The sequence below is a fragment of the Macaca thibetana genome, chromosome 8 (assembly GCF_024542745.1).
Source record: "Macaca thibetana thibetana isolate TM-01 chromosome 8, ASM2454274v1, whole genome shotgun sequence".
Classification (NCBI taxonomy): Eukaryota; Metazoa; Chordata; class Mammalia; order Primates; family Cercopithecidae; genus Macaca; species Macaca thibetana.
In genome coordinates, this window is record NC_065585.1 from 25,596,870 (window position 1) to 25,617,945 (window position 21,076).

At 39.7% G+C, this 21,076-nt stretch overlaps 1 protein-coding gene across 10 annotated transcripts in view; it reads left to right on the top strand.

The window, feature by feature from the left end:
- The window catches only part of ENPP2 (ectonucleotide pyrophosphatase/phosphodiesterase 2), a 125,177-nt gene extending 108,242 nt beyond the window's left edge, over window positions 1-16,935 (top strand). For 5 of the 10 annotated variants that reach the window (XM_050802092.1, XM_050802093.1, XM_050802096.1 and 2 more), the window contains 7 exons: window positions 1,751-1,825; window positions 3,165-3,301; window positions 4,963-5,098; window positions 6,097-6,174; window positions 9,408-9,540; window positions 11,319-11,475; window positions 16,330-16,935. In XM_050802092.1, the coding sequence (XP_050658049.1) occupies window positions 1,751-1,825; window positions 3,165-3,301; window positions 4,963-5,098; window positions 6,097-6,174; window positions 9,408-9,540; window positions 11,319-11,475; window positions 16,330-16,500 (887 nt within the window). In that variant the 3' untranslated portion in view covers window positions 16,501-16,935. The remainder of the gene's footprint in view (window positions 1-1,750; window positions 1,826-3,164; window positions 3,302-4,962; window positions 5,099-6,096; window positions 6,175-9,407; window positions 9,541-11,318; window positions 11,476-16,329) is intronic. The other 5 variants (XM_050802094.1, XM_050802095.1, XM_050802097.1 and 2 more) reach the window with 1 other exon arrangement.
- The last annotated feature ends 4,141 nt before the right edge of the window (window positions 16,936-21,076 follow it).

Below are 21,076 nucleotides of genomic sequence, written 5' to 3' on the forward strand. Positions count from 1 at the left end.
CCACTGTACTTTTCCCCCTTATTATGCTATTTTTGCTCAGTAATAATTGAGAAAAAAGCAGTCAGATAGTGATACTTTTGTGTTACAGCTGTGTGCCAAAACTTGCAGTTATGACAATAGCTTGGAAGCTATGGAGCTATGGAACCCAAATTTCTTTTTTTTTTGAGACAGAGAGTCTTGCACTGTCGCCCAGGCTGGAGTGCAGTGGCACAATCTTGGCTCACTGCAACCTCCGCCTCCCAGGTTCAAGCAATTCTGCCCCAGCCTCCCAAGTAGCTGGGATTATAAGCGCGTGCCACCACGCCTGGCTAATTTTTGTATTTTCAGTAGAGACAGGGTTTCACCATGTTGGCCAGGCTGGTCTCAAACTCCTGACCTCAGGTGATCCACCCAATTCAGCCTCCCAAAGTGCTAGACTTATAGGTGTGAGCCATTGCACCTGGCCAGAACCCAAATTTCTGAAGCAAGTTGAATCTATATATGTAGAGCAGTACAGTGAGTAGAGATGGAGAAGCTTTATTGAGGAAACTTTTCAGGAGAAAATGAATCTTTTTTTTTTTTTGAGACAGAGCCTCGCTCTGTCACCCAGGCTGGAGTGCAGTGGCACAACCTTGGCTAATTGCATCCTCCACCTCCTGGGTTCAAGCGATTCTCCTGTCTCAGACTCCCGAGTAGCTAGGATTACAGGTGCGTGCCACCGTGCCTGGCTAATTTTTGTATTTTTAGTAGAGACAGGGTTTTGCCATGTTGGCCAGCTAGTCTCAAACTCCTGGCCTTAGGCAATCCACCCGCCTTGGCCTCCCAAAGTGCTGTGATTACAGACATGAGTCATTATGCCCAGCAGAGAAAATGAATCTTAAGATATCTCTACCCATCTTGGCCCCCTTGCCGTTTCCTCTTCATGTCTCTTCCATGAGGGCTGAATATTTGTCATACACTTTTGAAAGTGAAAGGGGACACTATTAACAATTATACTAGGGCAACAGGCATAAAACTGGAATATGGGGCCAGCCTGGTTTAACTTCATGTGCTCCATAAAGGACTTTATTGATGCCACCTCCACCCCATTTCCAGTATTCGTCATCCTCTGCTTTCCCATCACACTCTGTAACTATCTTTGATATGGTGCAGACCACACGGCATCTATTATTTGTGCCATGTTTGTCTCTCCCATTGACTCGTGAACTCTTTGAGGGTAAGAGCTCTATCTTAATCATCTTTGCCCAGTACCTCCGTTCTACAACCCAAGGTCTGGCACAACCAAGGTCTGGCACAACCAAGGTCTGGCACAACCAAGGTGCTCAATGTTTGATGAGGAAGAATAATCGATAAATTTGGAAGGAAACAGGTGACAGACTGGGCAAAGACTGGAGAAGTTATTTCTGGTAGAGAGAAAGGAAATAGCATATATGATAGTGTAATGTTGCTAACAACAATTGTGAAGAGAGTGTTGCAAATATATTAGCCTTTGTGGAATAGAGTGTTACATTGACTGCTTAGAAATGAGGAGAATTTAGAGGAAGAGCCAGAATTAGTGGAGACTATAGATTGTCCAAGAGTCTTGTTTGGTGGTTGCTCTAGGGATGGGTATTGCATATGGGAACATGGCTGCTATTTTATTGTCCCCTAATGGAATAGATTAGACACCAAGCTTGAATTTGAGTTTGGAGGACTGTGTGTGGTAACCATGAAAACTTAAATGATAAAAAGAGAATAGCTTCTCAAAGAATTTTGATACTTCTGCTTCCAGCTGAAACCAGGAAATTCAGAGGCAGCAGAAATGAAAACAAGGAAAACATTAATGGAAATTTTGAACCTAGAAAAGGTTTGGTTTGAGTTTTGAAGGAAAGTCTGGGTTGTTTTACTGCCCCTAAGTACTACTGTTACGATTTGCTGGCGTTTTATTTGTTTATTATATTTCATTTATTTAATATTGTCAGATTATGTTCTAATCCTTAGGGGTGGGTCCCCAAATTTGGCAGCTTAACTAAGGCTTCTACATTTACTGCAATGCTGGAGCAGCCAAACTAGCCAGAACAGGCTTGTGTTGTAATAGCGTGGGCCGCTTTGTCTCAAATTCGCAGTTCTACTTGGGAGGGTCTTGCAAAAATTCTACGAAGAGTTTTCTCCATTACTTGCATAGAATGGTAAGACTTTAATTAAAGCAACATGTATACATTATTTAATAAGTGTTTTTCAGAACTGATTTTCTCTAGTAGAAAAAGTAGTACAAGAAATTTTTGTAAAATTTATCACTTAAGGAATTGTGAATTGCCTAAGCCTCAATCTCTAAATATTTTGGTCTGTAGGGCCCCAAATTTCCAAGAATCTATGGAAGTTTTGACTTTAGCCTATCCAAAGTGGGCAGATCAAGCTCCAGGTATTTATTGCAGAGTGTGGAATGAAGATTTGTATACTGAACTCTCATCTCGTCTTCTGCAAAGAGTGAAGCTTCAGACCTTTTTTCCTAAGAAGAGAGCTTTCCTTTGGAGGTCTGAATCTGCACTGGGGGTCTTAACTGAGTTCTTTGGTAACTGATGAACTTCCCTCTTCTGTACTTAGAAGACCCTCTTGAATGCCCACTTATTTTATCTATACATGTTCCTTTAAGTCCTTACCTAAAGAGTTTTCCTCTGTATGACAAAGCTGCTTACTTTAAATGCTCATTACTACTCACTTTTTGTGCTGAAGGAATGCATCTTTGAGTTGCAGTACGCATATAATGATCAACGTGTGCCTTCTTCTTAATTAAATCATTGATGAACCCGATAAGCCTCTTCAGGGGTCAAAATAATTAATTCTACAAAAATCCAATCCTATTGGCTTTCCATTCAGCTGAATCATTTCAAAATGTATTACATAATGTTTCCTTTCTGTTCAAATTGTAAATTTGAACTAAAATTTAGTTCAGCTAAAAAAAGCATTACGTAAATACAGCATTTACATTATGGTTTTGATAACTGTAAGGCTTGACCCATGCTTAGGTGATCAGATAATCCACAAAAATGTTAGGAAAACTAACTTGATTAAATTAAGGAGAAGGTTCTATATTATTAATAAGTAAGCTAGCACATTTTAGGGAACTTGACTCTTCCAGTATTTCTTTAACGTTTGATGTAAAATTTAATACACATCTAACACAGTTTATTATTTTTCTTTCTTAGAGAGACACCTCCTCTACGGGCGGCCTGCAGTGCTTTATCGGACTAGATATGATATCTTATATCACACTGACTTTGAAAGTGGTTATAGTGAAATATTCCTAATGCCACTCTGGACATCATATACTGTTTCCAAACAGGTCTTTGAGAACATTGGATTTTATATTCTTTATTTTATTATATTCCTCACGTTAATACAATGATTCCTTGCTTAACAGAATTTTGTCTTAGAAAATATTTTATTTTTTCTTAATGAGAGAAATCCTATGTTGGATTTATTGTCAGATATTTTGAATTAGTCTTTATTCCGTGTTCTGGTAATTGCATGGGAATATGTTAAACATTGAAGGGAGATCACTCATTCTTTTATTTTCTCTTACTCTGCCTAAGTCATTGCCCAATAGTTACGGAAACCGCCAAGGTTTGTTTATTTATTTTAATAGACCTTATTTTTTAAGAGCATATTTTATTTCCCAGCAAGATTGAGTGGAAAGTGCAGAGTTCCCACATATTCACCCACCCCGCTCCGACCTCCCCCACTATCAGCATCTGTTTTTTTTTTTTTTTTTTAAATTTTTTGAGACCCACTCTTGCTATGTCTCCAAGGCTGGAGTGCAGTGGCAGGATCTTAGCTCACTGCAACCTCCGCCTCCTAGGTTCAAGCGATTCTCCTGTCTCAGTCTCCCAAGTAGCTGGAATTACAGATGCACACCACCACATCTGGCTAATTTTTGTATTTTTAGTAGAGATGGGGTTTTGCCATGTTGGTCAGGCTGGTCTCAAACTCCTGACCTCAGGTGATCTGTCTACCTTGGCCTCCCAAAGTGCTGGGACAGTGCAATAGTCTTTTTAGAGTGCTGAAAGAAAAAGCTATAAAAACAGAATTCTAGACCATCAAGAATTTTTATTTATTTATTTTTTTTGAGACAATCTCGCTCTGTCACCCAGGCTGGAGTGCAATGGTTTGATCTTGGCTCATTGCAACCTCTACCTCCAAGGTGCAAGCACTTGTCCTGCCTCAGCCTCCTGCGTAGCTGGGATTACAGGTGTGTGCCACTATGCCTGGCTACTTTTTGTATTTTTTAGTAGAGACAAGGTTTCACCATGTTGGCCAGGCTGGTCTTGAACTTCTGCCCTCAGGTGATCGCCCACCTCAGCCTCCCAAAGTGCTGGGATTACAGGTGTGAGCCATCACACTTGGCCCTGGTTTGTTTTTTAATAAAAGTTTTATGTTGGGGGTTTCGGTTTTGATGAAGATGAGATAAATAGGTATATATCAGGAATTAGAAAATGTTACTTGGCAGTTGAAGCATATTTTAAATTTTTTAATACAAAGGAGGAGAACACTTCTAGTGCCCCAAACACAATTTGTTGTTTATTTGTACTGTGTACACATATGTTTTTGTACATTCTATACACACGCAAATACATACATATAGATACATGGTCTATTTAGAGGAGATATGTCTATATTGTTTCTAAGAGGGTTATTTTATAAGTTATCTTTGATGAGATTCTATTTATTATTTCAACAGTGGGATTTCTGCTTTATGTTCTGCTTTCTATATTGTTTTACTTAAGACTGATAAAGAGTTCTGTTGATTAAAAAAATTTGAAAATTTGTGACTTACGGTACTTAAAATTAAGAACTTTTAAAAAGAAGTCAGACTATCAAATATAAAAAATTTAAAAAGGAGTCTGACTGTCAGAATACAAGCTATAGGAGAAGCCAGAGGGGTTTTGATTTCGGCTGCTCATAACAGAGCCACGGCATTGCTGAGTGCCTCTGACTCCCGTGCAGGCTGAGGTTTCCGGCATTCCTGACCATCTGACCAGTTGCGTCCGGCCTGATGTCCGTGTTTCTCCAAGTTTCAGTCAGAACTGTTTGGCCTACAAAAATGATAAGCAGATGTCCTATGGATTCCTCTTTCCTCCTTGTAAGTTACAGAGTATCAAGATCTGATGCCTTTAGAGGGATGTCACATTGTGCAATCTTGGTATTTAGAATTTCTGTGGCTTGGGTTTTCTTCAAGAGAGGGTGCTCAAAAGATTATATAAATGAACTTTTATGGGATCCTTCCAAAATCAGCCGAAAAGTGACTCGCTTTCAAAAAATCTAATTCTCCAGGGCAATTCTAATGTGCAAGGGAATCTTCTGTGTCCCCGCCTTACATTTTTAAGTGAGAATCTGAAAAGGAAACAGTGAATCATTAAGACACCAGTCCTTTATGTAATACCGTAGAGGGGATCTCTTAAGATTACCTGAGGCCAGGCGTGAGCCAACACTGAAATCCCAAAGTAATCCCAGCACTTTGGGAGGCCGAGGTGGGAGGATTGCTTGAGTCCAGGAGTCTGAGATAAGCCTGGACAACATAGCAAGACCTTGTCTCTACAAAAAATTTAAAAATAAAAATTAGCTGAGCTGGTAGCACACGCCAGTAGTCCCTGATACTGTGGAGGCTGAGGTGGGAGGATCCCTTAAATCTGGGAGATTGAGGCTACAGTGAGCTGTGATCAGGCCACTGCACTTCACCGTGGGTGACAGAGCAAGATTCCATATTAAAAAAAAAAAAAAAAAATCTGAAGCCCTTAAACCATCTCTCATTACCTTGATGATTTTTTTTTAAGTCTAAATGGCACTGATGAAATCAAGGAGTTATTTTACATAATGTTGGTAGACTCAAGAAGTAGATAGTAAGAAAAAAACATTGCAAATGGCTTTTGGGAGAGAGCTATTGAGTGAAGAAGAGACTGAGTGGGAGGGGAGTAAGGAGATGTTGTATAAGGCAGTTAGGAGTAGGAATAAAGGAGTAGATTCATTTCTTCATGTTGTTTGGACCATTTAAGAAAATGCTTGCTCCCTTCCCCCCGCTTTTTTTTTAACTGATGTAGATTTTGGTAAGCAATGTATACTATTTGTTTTCCTAATGTTTAGATCTGAGCTCTTCACCTGAGGCTAAATATGATGCATTCCTTGTAACCAATATGGTTCCAATGTATCCTGCTTTCAAACGTAAGTCCAATATTCACCTAATACACTGCTATTTATGAAAATAAATATTTCTAAATTTACCCCTTACCTTTTCTACCTCTGTTAATTTTAATAAGAATACTTTTCATGTGTTTAACCTTTATAATTTTTGAGGACCTTTCATGTAAACTTTCTACTGTTGATCCAAAATTTGAATCTGTGAGGAAGGTTGGCTGGTAGTTTATCCCTGGTTTATAATTAAGAAATTGATATCACAGAAAGTGACCACAGGTCATGCATGGTAGAAAGTGAACTAACTCAAGTTTGTGTTTTTCTTCTCATCTGGTTGTTATTTTTATTTCAATGCTTCTTATTTTAATGTTAAAAAGGATCTTCACTATATTCTGAAGGCCACTTGATATTTAACAGCATCTATATTTATTTGTGAGCATTACAGTAAAAGCCAGTAGCACCTCTTCCTCTTGGGGTGATGACACATTCTGAATGTTGGCCCTGAAACCCAGCAAGAGCCAAAAAGGTCTTCTGAATCATCAGAGTGTTTATTTCAGATGATTTTAGTCCTGTACCAATTATTTTATTTCAACATTTGTAATTTCTTTGTACCTGACATAAATATTTCCTGATGCTAGTGAAGTCAAGAATTGTATAGGCACAATGAGCTCGGGCCCAAAAAGCCAAGTTCCTGGAGTGTGACCACAGGCTGTGTGATCATAGACATGTCATTAAACCTCTCATTTGTAAAATTAAGAGATATAATTGCATGACCTCTAAGGTTTATATGGATTTCTGACTTAATTATCCAATGGCGAAAGCACTGCATTTTTTGTTTCTGTTAAATATTCATCTATGTCTCCATCCATCATTCATCTATCCATCCATCCATCCATTCATCCATCCATCCATCCACCCATCCTTTTATCTATCCATGTGTTCAAAGATAGAGTAAGCATTATGAAGTAGCTTTTACCACCTTTCGGTACATTTGCAGTGAACGGAACTTACATCGTTATGGGAAAGGTAGGAAAAGGAAGCACCTCTATGTGCTTCCACTTGATGGAGGAGATTCAGGCTGTGTTACAGATCTCTCTGGGCCGAAAGGGAGTCTCAAAATAGGAATGGGTGATTGCGGAGTGTCAGCTACAGTGGCGGGCCTCCGCAGCTTAACATTGGTGAAAAGGACCACACGGTTTAGAGAAGAAAATGTTTATTTGATGTCCTAGTGAGTAAATGAAGGTTTATTCAAAGATAGAATTTATTGCTTATGAGTGAAAAATTAAAGTATGCTTTTAAAAGGTTTCTTGGTTTATTCTCAGACCCAACTGAGAAGCATTTCAGAAACTCACATAGTTACATTTATCACAATATTACACAGAATGCAGCTTCATTTAATTTCCGCAAATCAGGGTTCCCTGGATTTCTTTATTCTTTATTGATGTGTTTTCTTGACCAAATGGAAATGGTAATCAAGGCAACACACGGTACCACCCTGAGGCTGGTGTGGAAAAGGCCTTTCACAGAGAGCTTGCTGTTCTTCATGAGGGGATTGGTTTTTTCACATGCCACATTTCTGCGGGCCTGGCCTTTTGACTGTTCTCATTGTTGTTTCTTTCCTTCTCTCCCTCTCCGTCTTTTCTTAATGCTTAAGTTAACATTTGAAATAACCTTTCTTACTGTCTGGCTTCTTTCTCGACTACAAATAATTATCTAAGGTATTTTGGCTCTTGTGGGCTGCTCTGTCTTTCAGAGTTTCAGAAGGCATGAAGAGCAATTGAATCACTATAAGAAGGATGGCCAGGTGCTTTTTAATAAGGGGAGGGAAGAGGGGTTAACAGCCAGCAGCTCCTGACCCCCATGTTGAAGACAGCATGGCAAATTTGATCTAATATTTCAGAACCAACCCATTGCTTGCCTGTCCTGTCTTCTGTTACTCTCTTGTTTTTCTCCGTTTCCATTCTGCCTCTCTTGTTGGCCATTATGGAAATTAGAGGCAGAGGGGACAAGGCAGTTCTCTGCAGGGGATGACAGTGAAAGTGAGAAATGAATTATAGAGGAGAAAGCAGACATGCACAGATCAGGTAATGTTTTTCAGACAAAAGAAAGAGCAAGTGCAAAAGCTTAGCCTGAAATAAGTTTGGCAAAGTTAGGGGACAGGAAGAAAGCCTTGTGCGTGATAGGGAAAGGGGTAGGAAGTAGAGTCACAGAGGTAGGCAAAGACCGTGGTGGGGAGTTGGGATTTCATTCTAATTACAATGAAAAATAATCTGGAGTGTTGGATATGGGTGGGGTGTGTGTGTGTTTGTGTGTGCATGTGCAAGAGAAAGAGAAGATCTGACTTATGATAGGAAAGGATCCGTCCGTCTACTATATGGGGGAGTGGGCTACAAGGTACAAGGGAAGTAAGTGTTTCACAGGGAGCCCAGGGAGTAGTCTTTTGTGGTGTGATCGTTCACTTCAGAGAGGATGTAAGTTAGACCAGGATAGAGCAGAGAAAAGATGAGAGGTGGTCAGATTTGGGATAATTGGGATGTACTTTGGTGACAGCACTGACAGGAATTGTTCACATGTGTCTATAGCAAGGAGAGAAAGCAAGGATGACTCTTAGGCTTTTGGCCCAAACACCTGGGTAAGTGCCAGAGCCATTATTATAATGGAGAAGGCGAGGGTTGGGGCAGGATTAGGAAAGAACATTAAGAATTCCGTTTGGATAATATTTTGCTTGACATGAATATTAGGTATTCCAGTGCATTAGGAGGTAGGTGGTTGGATAACATGTCTGGAGCTCCAGGAAAGGTCAGGGGTAAAGCTTAAACCTGGAAACTAGCATATTGATGAGATATGAAGGATGAGAAGAAAGAGTAAGGCCTTATTTTCACTACTCTGAAATACCTTGCTTCCTCTTTTGCACATTCTGTTCCCTCTGCCTGGCATGTTCTGCTTGGGAAACACCACCTACTTATTCATGCTTCAGATCTCAGCTTGGGAGCCTCTTCATCTGGGAATCCTTTCCTGACTTTCGGACTAGGTTAAACTCCCCTACCATTGTTTCATAGCTCTACATTGTTCCCTTTGCTGGTTTGTAAATGACACACACACTGGTAATGACATAAAATGGATTCGTCTCATGAATCACGACAGCTCTCTTGTCTCTTGGCTCGTGACATTTGGCTCGTAGCCTGCATCCTAGAGAGAATTTGGCCAGAGTAAGGAGTTTTCTTCATGAAGAATTGATTTTTGGAATTTTTGTCTTTGCACAGGGATCTGGAATTATTTCCAAAGGGTATTGGTGAAGAAATATGCTTCCGAAAGAAATGGAGTTAATGTGATAAGTGGGCCAATCTTCGACTATGACTATGATGGCTTACATGACACAGAGGACAAAATAAAACAGTAAGCCTTTCATTTCTACTCTGTGTGAGTCTTAAGTCCCAAGATCTCACTCAAGAAGTTTTTCAAATATTCATGTACTAGAAAAGAGATGACACCCCTTCAATTTTTTGAATTTTTCAATTCTTTTTTTTTTTTGAGATGGTGTCTTGCTCTGTTGCCCAGGCTGGATTGCAGTGGTGTGGTCTTGGCTCACTGCAACCTCCGCCTCCTGGGTTCAAGTGATTCTCCTGCCTCAGCCTCCTGAGTAACTGGGATTACAGGCATGCGCCACCACATCCAGCTAATTTTTGCATTTTTAGCAGAGACAGGGTTTCACCATGTTGGCCAGGCTGGTCTTGAACTCCTGACCTCAAGTGATCTACCCGCCTCAGCCTCCCAAAGTTCTGGGATTACAGGCATGAACCACTGCGGCCAGTCTGAATTTTTAAATTCTTTTGATTAAATGGGCATTGGTGGTTGGAATGGAATTTTGGGTTTTGTGGTAAATAAATGTACTTTTTTGTTCTATGAAAAAAATGTATCAAAGAATTTAATTTTATTTAGTCATTTCTTCCACAGCTCTTCAATGGGAAGATGACCATTCCCACTTGTCTTCATTATTTGGGTGGGACTTAAGAATCCCTTAGATTTTCTGAGTCAGTACCTCTCAGTAGGAAAGTGTGTATGGACTTGGATTGAATCTGGTTGTCTCTGTCTCTTTGGTGCTGTTGGGCATATAAAAGCCATTCTCTGTGCTCATAAGGGACCCCACAGTCTAGTGGAGAAGGCAAGATTTAGAGTGATTGGGATGTATTTTCGTTGTATAAAATTAAATAACAACACTCTGAATTTGTCAACAAATTTGTTGACAATTTGTTGACAAATTCAGAATGTTGTTATTTAATTTTATACAAGCATGAAACAATCAGAGAGCAGCCCAGAATGTAAGAGAGGGTTTAACTGTGATTTAGAGATAATTACAGAATAAATTGCTATTTTATAAATACAGATAAATAAGTTAGACATTATCTTACTGCTTTTCCAGTCATTCTGAAGAGAAATTTTGTGTAAATTGCACATTTATTTTATTGCTGATCATTATTAGCCAAAATTAGTAGTTCAATCATAATTTTAATACTTGAAAACTGAATAAAATTAAGATAATAGAAAACCAGGCAAGGAATTATGAATTTCTGTACTGATCTGTACTGGAAAATATTTTTTATACCTCTAGGTCCATCATTAGCACTCAGTCCTTAGTACTTCCTTTGGTAAATGAGTTCCTTGTATCAAGTTCTGCATTTCACTGTAGCTTGAAAGGGTCATTATTCTCCTAGCTCTAATGTCTCTTGCCTGTGGTCCATTTTATACAACTCTAGGAAAGTTATCTTCCTGAAACATGGATCTAATAATTAATGACACTCCCTAGCACAAAGCATTACTACCACATCCCGGCACTCAGAACCCACCATAATTTGGCTTTTATTGACTCTTCCAGCCTTTCATTTCTACCGCATTGGTCTATTCACCATTACCTGTCTCCAATTCTTAGATCAAGCCATTTTCTTTGCCTAGAATATCTTTCTTACTCTGCCGGGTTGAGGAGTGAGGGGATTTCAGGCAAAGAAAACATTATCTTCAAAGACATAGAAGTGGGCTAGTGCTTAGAAGTGAAAAATGATTCAATTGAATGGGGATTAATTTTAGTGATTCAGGCAATATTCATTGGTCACCATTTAAAAAAGGAAGCTTCAACATCAGCTCATCAACTGTGACTCCGTTTTACCTTCCTGTTTCAGGTACGTGGAAGGCAGTTCCATTCCTGTTCCAACTCACTACTACAGCATCATCACCAGCTGTCTGGATTTCACTCAGCCTGCCGACAAGTGTGATGGCCCTCTCTCCGTGTCCTCCTTCATCCTGCCTCACCGGCCTGACAACGAGGAGAGCTGCAATGTGAGTTTACAGAGAGAGTCCTTTAGGATTTGCTTCCATAGTTCACCTTCGTTTCTTACTTTGTATTTCCATCATTGAACTAGAACATACTTATTATAAAGCATTCACCCTAAACAGAAAAAGAAAGGAACCAAACAGAATTTTGCTTAACACATAGGAACTTTGCCTTCTAATGGCTTTTTATTTTTCAATGTATGTGTGCATTTAACATAATTCTATCAATGTGTAAGATTTTGAGAAATAGAAATAAGTGTCCAAATGTTTTTCATTTTACAATAGAAAGTGGAGAATGACAACATTTTATAAAAAAAAGTCGAAACTAGCAAAATTTTGATAATTGTTGAAACTTGGTAAGAGGTCATGAAACTTTATTATATTACTTCACTTTTCTGGATGTTTGAAAATTTGCATATTGAATTTTTTTTTTTTTTTTTTTTGTAAGCTCTGTCACCCAGGCTGGAGTGCAATGGTTCAATCTTAGCTCACTGCAACCTTCACCTCCTGGGTTCAAGTGATTCTCCTGCCTCAGCCTCCTAAGTAGCTGGGATTATAGGCAGGCACCACCATGCCCAGCTAATTTTTGTATTTTTAGTAGAGACGGGGTTTCACCATGTTGGCCAGGCTGGTCTCAAACTCATGACCTCAGGTGATCCACCCACCTTGGCTTCCCAAAGTGCTGGGATTACAGGCATGAGCCACTGTGCCCGGCCCATAATGAAAACTTTTTAATACATACACACACACACACACACACACACACAGCAAGAGCAAGCAAGAAAGAAATCTATACCTTACCAATCAGGTTTGCTACTAGTTATGATGGAGGTGTAATAGTCATGCTTTTCTCAGATAGCACAGATGACTCCTGATTCACTCATCCTATGGGGAGACAGCTGGGATGCAGGATGGCATCATGAAAACACTAGGGAGGAAGACAGGAGCCATGCTATATGCTTCTGGCTCAGTACTAACTTGGCACTCAGGGACAAATAGAAAAATCTTCAGGTCCTTTTAATCTGATGGAAAGTCTGTGCTCAAAGGTTGATTTTAGAAGTAATAGTCTGTGCTTTTATTTCACTTGATAGAAGGAGTAGAGATGTAATCTACAGAAGATAATCTTTAGTCAACAAGTACTACTCAAATTCCTAAGTTGTATAAGGTAGTCTAGGAGAAACAAGAGTGTTAGACATAGTCACTATTCCTAGGCAGCCCACAGAGTGGGTCAACAAATAAAACACATATGGAAATTGCAACACTGAAAGGTAAGGAGCCATAAGCTTCAATAGAGATGATCAGCTTTGTTGGCAAGATAGTTTTTGATCTGTGACTTCAATTATGGGTGAAGATTGAGGCTATGAATGTAGAAGAAGATTAGAAAGTTTAAATATATCCCAGAAAGTGAATTAAGTTTTGCCTGAATATTAGAAACGAGGGCAAATAGTGGGAGAAAAGATTTTAAAAGTTGATTGGATTCAAATTTTTAAAAAGTAGTAGTAGTAATAGTAACAACAGCAGTCATGATAGTAAGAGCAGTAGTAGTAGTTATTATCATTTATTGATTACATGTTGTGATCCAATTCTGTGCAGGTCCTCTCTATATATTCTTTCTAGTCATATAATCATATAATCACAGTATGAGGCAAGTATGTATATATATGATCTCTCCCCTGCCTTTTTGTTAAATGTTGAGAAATTTATAGCTACTAAGGGGAAAGTATGTTTGGTTACTTGGTTAGTCAGCAGAAGAGCAGAGCTTTAGATTTAAGACCTCTGACTCCAAGAGCCCATCCTCTTTCCAATTTATCAGACTTCCAAGGTAGAACCTTGGGACTTTAGGAATTTTTTCTTACTATTCAGGCATTAGGTACCCGAGGAAAATGTTTAGTTGGAAGAGCAACATTTTAGGCTCTGCTTTAGGAAGATAAATTTGAAATGGAGGAGGCCAAACATGGTGCTCAAAGGGCTTTGGCAAAATTCACAGGAGTGAGGCAAGAGAGAACTTGAACTGGGATTGTGGTCTTGGAGATATAAAAGGAAGGATGGAAGACAACAATATTATACTTGAAGGATCCATAGGGTTTTATAAATGATGGAATGGGTGGCAGAGAAATGTAGAAACTGCAAGTGAGAGACAAGCTGTTATCAACTTACTGGCTTGACCCTCTCAATTTTGGTTGTTTACAACCACAAGAGCCCCAGGTGGATGTAGTGCCTCCGTATAACATGATCTACATTCTCTGAGCTTCAATTTTATTAGAAACTTGTGGGGAGGTGAAATTCTTGCAAAACATTAGACAGTTGTATTATGGGGTAAAAATAAAAATTGCCATACAGTTCTGAGATGAAAAGACTACAAAGGTATTTCACATGTATAGCAGGTCATTTAAGGTGTACCTAGATTCCTGGGGAATACATATTCAAGTTCGGTCATTAGAGGAATTTGGTGATGGGGAGTTTTAAAAAATACTGCTCTAAACTCAGTGCAAAGGATGTTCTATAATTGATCTAAATTTTATGCCTGAAAAATGAAATCCACTGAAGTCCTCACAGGTTTTCCTCTCCCTACTGGTTCCTGACTCTGCACAGAGTTTGAAGGCATTTCTTATAGAGTTCACAGCCAGCATGCTTCTCGCTGAAGGGTCACCTGTTCATGTAGAAACTGTCCTTGCTGTGAATTTTACCTTAAGACTGCTGGGACTTGAATGCAGAAACCTGGGGAGAAAGTCAGGGAGAAAAGACAGGTGAAGAATAAATGTCCATAATGAGGAAGACAGTAAGCAAGTTCATGGATTGTGCTTTTGTTTGCATTAATATTCTAAGCCATTTATTTTTAAAGTCTTTCCTATCCTCCCTACTTTGGCATTCATGTACTTTTATTCGAATTGTCTTCTTTTTGCATCTTGCAGCACAGTCTTCATCAGCGAATGCTTCTGTGGATGGCCAGCTAATATCAAGGCAGAAGATACTTTCCTCACGTGCCACATAGCTAGTATTTCCTAGTGATGAATTATAGAACAGATTTCAGGGTGTGAGAACCGGAAGAGACTGCCTCTCCAGCGAAATTGGCAAATCACTTCCCAAGGAAAGAAATAGCAAAAGACAGATGTTTTTGCAGAATTCTTATAATCCCAGCTAGCCATCATTTAAATTAGGAAAAACCTTTTCACCCCTGTCCACACATTCAAATGACTGCGTTTACAAAGAAAAATTGGACTGACTGACCATTGAAAAATCAAACAAATGAGCTGAATATGAAAATTCTCTCAAAATACAGGCTCATGCTTGCCCTGCTTACTCTGAGGGGGTCCTGACCCATCTGGAGACCTCCTACTTCGTTAATTATAGGGTCACACTGAGGACTGGTCAGTACCATTGTGGGTAGAGTTATATTTAGGTCTTCCCTTTCCTGTGAATCGCAGAGATCTTGGTTAGGTTGGGTTAGGAGGGTGGGACATGAAGGTTAAAATTCTTACCTCCCCAGCCTGCAAAGCAATTTCTTCCCCTTTCTTCATTTCGCCTGAGATGGCCAGGCATCAGCTTCCTGAACCAACACCCTCCCGGAACATATTTAGCACTGGCACAAGCTGCTGCAGTTCCCTGTCCAGGTCTGTGTGGGTTGGAGCTTTCCGAGAAAGCCCATTGCAGGTTCTTGGGCTTTGGTGGATCGTTCATTGAGACCACTAGTGGTAAAGAGTTGGATGAGGGCATGTCTGAATATTCCCAGACCTGGGACATGCAGCCACCCTTCAACTTGTAGAAGGGCTCTTGGAAGCCATTGCAATTCCAGAGGCATTTGTGAATGGAATTACTTGCAAAGGCCCTCCCGCTCAATGTCTGCTAATGAAAGTAGACACTGCTCCATATTCACAGGGCTCTCAGATCTCACTCTTTCCCTTAACTTCCCACAATAATGAAAGAAGCTATTTTTGAGATGCAAAGAACTGCTTCCCCTGAATTACCTTTTAGTTTCAAGTTAGACATGAAATAAGTTGTTTGATGTAGGACGTCTGAATGTCTTTCATCTGAAACTTGTGTCAGTGGGGCAGTTTTTGGCAAGCAGCTAGGACAGAGATTCACTTCCTTTCTTCCACGTTTCCTTGCTTTACCTTTCTCCCCCCCTTCTTCCTTCCTCTCCTCTCTACCTCTCAGGGAGCTGCAGAAGTAAGCATTATTATCCTTGTGAACCAAGGAAGAAACTGAGGTCTCAAGAAGTCAAGTAGCTTGACCAAGGTCTCATAGCCAAAAAATAGTACAGCCTCATTTCCAAGTCTGGCCTCTTGGGCCCCAAAGTGCCAGATGTATCAGCTGAGCGGCTTCGAGTTGACCTCATTTTTCAAATAGCAATTTATGCATTCTAGTAGATGATGTAGTTGATACAGCAGTTTCTTTTGAAAAACTAGGAATACACACACATAATTTTGTGCATTAGGCTTAAGTTCTTCACTTTCCTTGGGAAGCAGAAGCGTATTCCAAATTACTTGTACTCTGTGCTCAATATTGCAATTTGACAGCTTGGAAAAGAAACAAATTACGGAATTCTCTAGGGCCTTTGGTTTTCCTAATTTTGATTTATGTTCTGAGAACCTATTGAGTCAAATGCCCTCTGACACCACATGTCTCGTTTATTTGGTACAGTTAATTGCTGTTGAAAATGTTTGCAGCCAAGGGCAGGTATTTGTGGCACGTTACCAATAGGAATGCGGTAGAGTGGCAGGGAGGCCAGAAAGGATCAACATGCATTGGCTCTGTGTGCAAGAGTGCACAGAGGTCATTTGTGGACTTGGAGTAAACTGACCATTTGGGGAAACTCCTCTGGAAAATTCTGATTCTGATTTCGTTCTGTTTCCATTGCAGAGCTCAGAGGATGAGTCGAAATGGGTAGAAGAACTCATGAAGATGCACACAGCTCGGGTGCGTGACATTGAACATCTCACCAGCCTGGACTTCTTCCGAAAGACCAGCCGCAGCTACCCAGAAATCCTGACACTCAAGACATACCTGCATACGTATGAGAGTGAGATTTAACTTTCTGAGCAGCTGCAGTACAGTCTTATCAACTGGTTGTATATTTTTATATTGTTTTTGTATTTATTAATTTGAAACCAGGACATTAAAAATGTTAGTATTTTAATCCTGTACCAAATCTGACATATTATGCCTGAATGACTCCACTGTTTCTCTCTAATGCTTGATTTAGGTAGCCTTGTGTTCTGAGTAGAGCTTGTAATAAATACTGCAGCTTGAGTTTTTAGTGGAAGCTTCCAAAGGGTGCTGCAGATTTGATATTTGCATTGAGGAAATAGTAATTTTCCAATGCACAGTTGCCACATTTAGTCCTGTACTGTATGGAAACACTGATTTTGTAAAGTTGCCTTCATTTGCTGTTAACTGTTAACTATGACACATATATTTAAGCCTTATAAACCAATCTTAAACATAATAAATCACACATTCAGTTTTTTCTGGTTTTATTTGGCTTTTATTTCACTTATAAATTAGAGGGTTTGCATCATTCTCAGCAAACTATCGCAAGAACAGAAAACCAAACATCGCATGTTCTCACTCATAGGTGGAAATTGAACAATGAGATCACTTGGACACAGGAAGGGGAACATCACACACCGCGGCCTATTATGGGGAGCGGGGAGGCGGGAGGGATAGCATTAGGAGATAGACCTAATGTAAATGACGAGTTAATGGGTGCAGCACACCAACATGGCACATGTATACATATGTAACAAACCTGCACGTTTTGCACATGTACCCTAGAACTTAAAGTATAATAATAATAATAACAAAAAAAGAAACAGAAAAAAAATAAAATAAAATACAAGTTAAAAAGGAAAAAAATAAATAAATTAAAGGGTTTGTTTCAGGTGTATTCATGTGTGTAAGGAACACATTTCTTGTACTAGGCCCTTTTCCTAGTTGCTTATATGACATTTAACCACAGTGGCCTGGATAAGATGGTTTAGGTACGTATCTATAGGAAATCAGAAGGGCAGAGGGAAAGAGGAATTAGAAGCAATTCTGAATACAGTCTCTCAATGTATATCTTTTAAAAGTATTTTGAAGTTTGGAAACATATTTTGAAGTTTTGACCAAGTTGGTCCAAAACTGTAAGTATTAGATTCAACTTAAACTGCATTGAACATATATTCTGTATAAGGTATTGACCTAAGCGCCCTGGAGGATATAAAGAGAAATAAGACAGTGGGATGAGATACGGATATAAACATGTAATTAGCCAATCCAGGTAGAGAACAACAAATGCCAAGTAAAAAGTATTAGTAACAACACAATAGGACAGAAAGGTCTGAATAGTAATATGTGGGGGTAATTTTAGATGGACATAGTTATGGTTTTAAATACTAATGACGCACGGAGTGAAGAAGTCATTCGAAAATTTTCAGTCCTTCTAATTGTGTCATAGAGAAAGACTCAGAATAGTGTTATCATATCTCTAACAGTTGTTAATCTCCCTTAAAAAAAGAAAACAAGGTCGAGTGTGGTGGCTCACACCTGTAATTCCAGCAATTTGGGAGGCTGAGGCAAGCAGATCACTTGAGGTCAGGAATTCAAGGCCAGCCTGGCCAACCTGGTGATACTCCGTCTCTACTTAAAATAATAATAATAATAAATAATAATAATAATTAATAATAATAATAATAAATCCCTGCATGGTGGCACATGCCTATAATCCCAGCTACTTGGGAAGGTGAGGCAGGGGAGTAGCTTGAACCTGGGAGGCAGAGGTTGTAGTGAACTGAGATTGCACCATTGCACTCCAGCCTGGGTGAAAGAGTGAGACTCTGTCTCAAAAAAAAGAAAAAAAAAAAAAATCAGAAGAAAATAGCCTATTGTTTTATTTATTTTTAATTGTTCCCTCTTATAGTCAGTGCAGTGGGTTTTAATTTCTATAAATCTTCCTTTAAAAATACATTAAGAAGAAAGACATTATGTCAAACAAAAATAATTTACATCAAAAGTAGCACAGTAAATTTGATGGTATTGGGGATATGTGAAAAATTGAGAAGGCGGGAAGGGAAAAACTGATGTCCTGGAAACAGAGCTGTAGGACTACACTGGAAGAAGTGATCATGGTGATACCAATGTGGCTGTATTTATAGAGCACTCGTTATGGTCCAGGCATGCCTCTGGCACTTCCTATGGTTTGTCTTTGAATGCTGAAAAAATGGGAAGCTCAGAGAAGATTTCATGGAAAGAAGAAGAATGAAGGTATGAATGAGGAAGGATGCTGGAACTGGGCTTTGGAGTTTGGGGTAGGGTGAAAGGGTGGTGGAAATGAATTAGAATATGATTCATTATTCATTTAATATTTAACAATAACTTACTGAGCATCTACTATATGCCAGTACCTATACAGGTTGAGCGTCCCAAAACCGAGAATCTGATATCTGAAATGTTCCCAAATCTGAAATTTTTCGAGCACCAACACAATGCTCAAAGGAAATGCTTGTTTGGACATTGTGGGTTTCAGATTTTTGGATTTGGGATGCTCAACCTAGGCATAATGCAAATATTCCAAAATTTGAAAAATCATAAATCCGAAACACCTCCTAATCCAAGCATTTCAGGTAGACAGTAGACAAAGGATACTTTCCATTGAGGATAAAACAGTGAATAAATAAACACAGTTTCTGGCCTTATAGAACTTGCACTTTAATGAAAGAGACCCTTTTAAACATCTCCAAAGCTTGGTTATATGTGCTGTGAAAGAATTAAACAGGTGGAGGAGAGTGACAAGAAGGTGGAAAAGGAATGGCTTCATAGGTGACTTTCTAGCCAAAACCTAGGAGATGAGAAGAGCTGGCCTTGAGAAAAAGAGGGACAAAAAGGAAGAGCATGGTCAAGGACGGTGGTCAGGAAAGATCTTGGGATGTGTGAGAATCTCAAAGAAAACACATGTGCCTGAATGAAAACAGATGTGCCTGAATACAGTGGTGAGGTGGGTTGGGATCAGGTCAGGTCTCATTGAGGCCCAGTAAGCTCCACTGAGTCGTTTTGATTCCATTCTAATTCTAAATGCAATGAGATATAATGGAAAAGTCTAGGACAGAAGTGTGACAGGATCTGCTTTAAGGTCGCACTCAGTACATGAACCCCATGTATTAGGTTCGTGCACAAATTAATTGCCATTTTTGCCATTGAAAGTGATGGCAAAGACAGCAATTAATTTTGTACCAACCTAATAATAATCACATGCTATGCTCTAGATATAATGCCACACAAAAGTACATCTGATAAGAGAAGGTCCACTTACTAGGTGCTGTAATTGTCTTCCAACAGTAGCATTACAAGAGAGAAGGGTTAATTTTGATTAAAAACAAAAATTATCATGAACTGTTTGTTAAGCTAGATTCCTCTGTCACCTCAGGTTGAACTCTTCTCCAAATAGGTTATACCTGAGGCTGCTGGGGAAACCGGTTGCAAATTTAGTTGAGTACTGCTGCTCTATTTTCATCTTTAGGCTAAGTCTTTGTGTCTTAAAAATAAACTCCAGACCCGGAGAGGACATCAACCACTGTATATTTTCAGGTGAGTGGCTTTGCTGATAAACACGTCATTAATTGTGGGGTTATTTATGAAAATCCCTGAATGGACAGGGACTCTGTTAAAATGAGGGCTAGAAGGCTATTTTAAGCTCTTTTTTTTTTTTTTTTTTTTTTTTTTTAAATATTGAGACTTTGGTCCATTCATGCTTTCATTGAGCAAGTTGCAAACCACTCGCCAGCACGGTGGTCCTGTTCCAGTGGTTTACCCCATTACAGTGAGTTCCTTTTACAGAGGCAGTTTCTGAATCCATCCACAAAGTTTCCCAAGGGTGAAAACATTCTGAGTTGTTTATAAGAGGGCTGATTTTTTTTTAAAAAAATAATTATTTGAACAAAAGCAGTGTTTCTTGCCAACTGGGTTTGCATAACTCTGCCCAAGAGCCACAGCCCCAAAGCTTCCTGTGCCCATTATTCCTTGTGGTGATTGGAAAGAGGGTGGCTGCAGATGAGTCCAGATGATTCCTCTTACTTCAGCTCACCCTCACTATCCCTCTGCTGAGTCCGGACCAGGCCGCCTTGTGGGTGGGAAGTGTTAAAGGCAATGGGAATTACCCCAAGGCTTTGAGGAGAGGGATGGGATGGGACAATGAAGAACAAGACTGACACGTTCAAGTCTGTAGGCTGGGGCGAAGAGCACACTGCTGGAGGTCCAGCCTAGAGTGGAAGTGGCTCCTGTTTGGGCTGCATTTCTAGGAAGTACATGCCCTCAACCCCTCTTGGCAGGGGTGTCCAGTTGTGGCTGGAAGGTAGAAGTGAAAAAGATGAGCCCCGGCTGCTGCTTTTTTTTTTTCTTTTTTTTTGAGAGAATCTCACTCTGTTTCCCAGGCTGGAGTGCAGTGGCATGATTTCCTCTCACGGCAACCTCCACCTCCCAGGTTCAAGCGTTTCTCCTGCCTCAGTCTCCCGAGTAGCTGGGATTACAGGCGCCTGCCACCTCGCCCGGCTAATTTTTTGTGTTTTTAGTAGAGTCGGGGTTTCACCGTATTAGCCAGGATGGTTTCTATTTCCTGACCTCATGATCCACC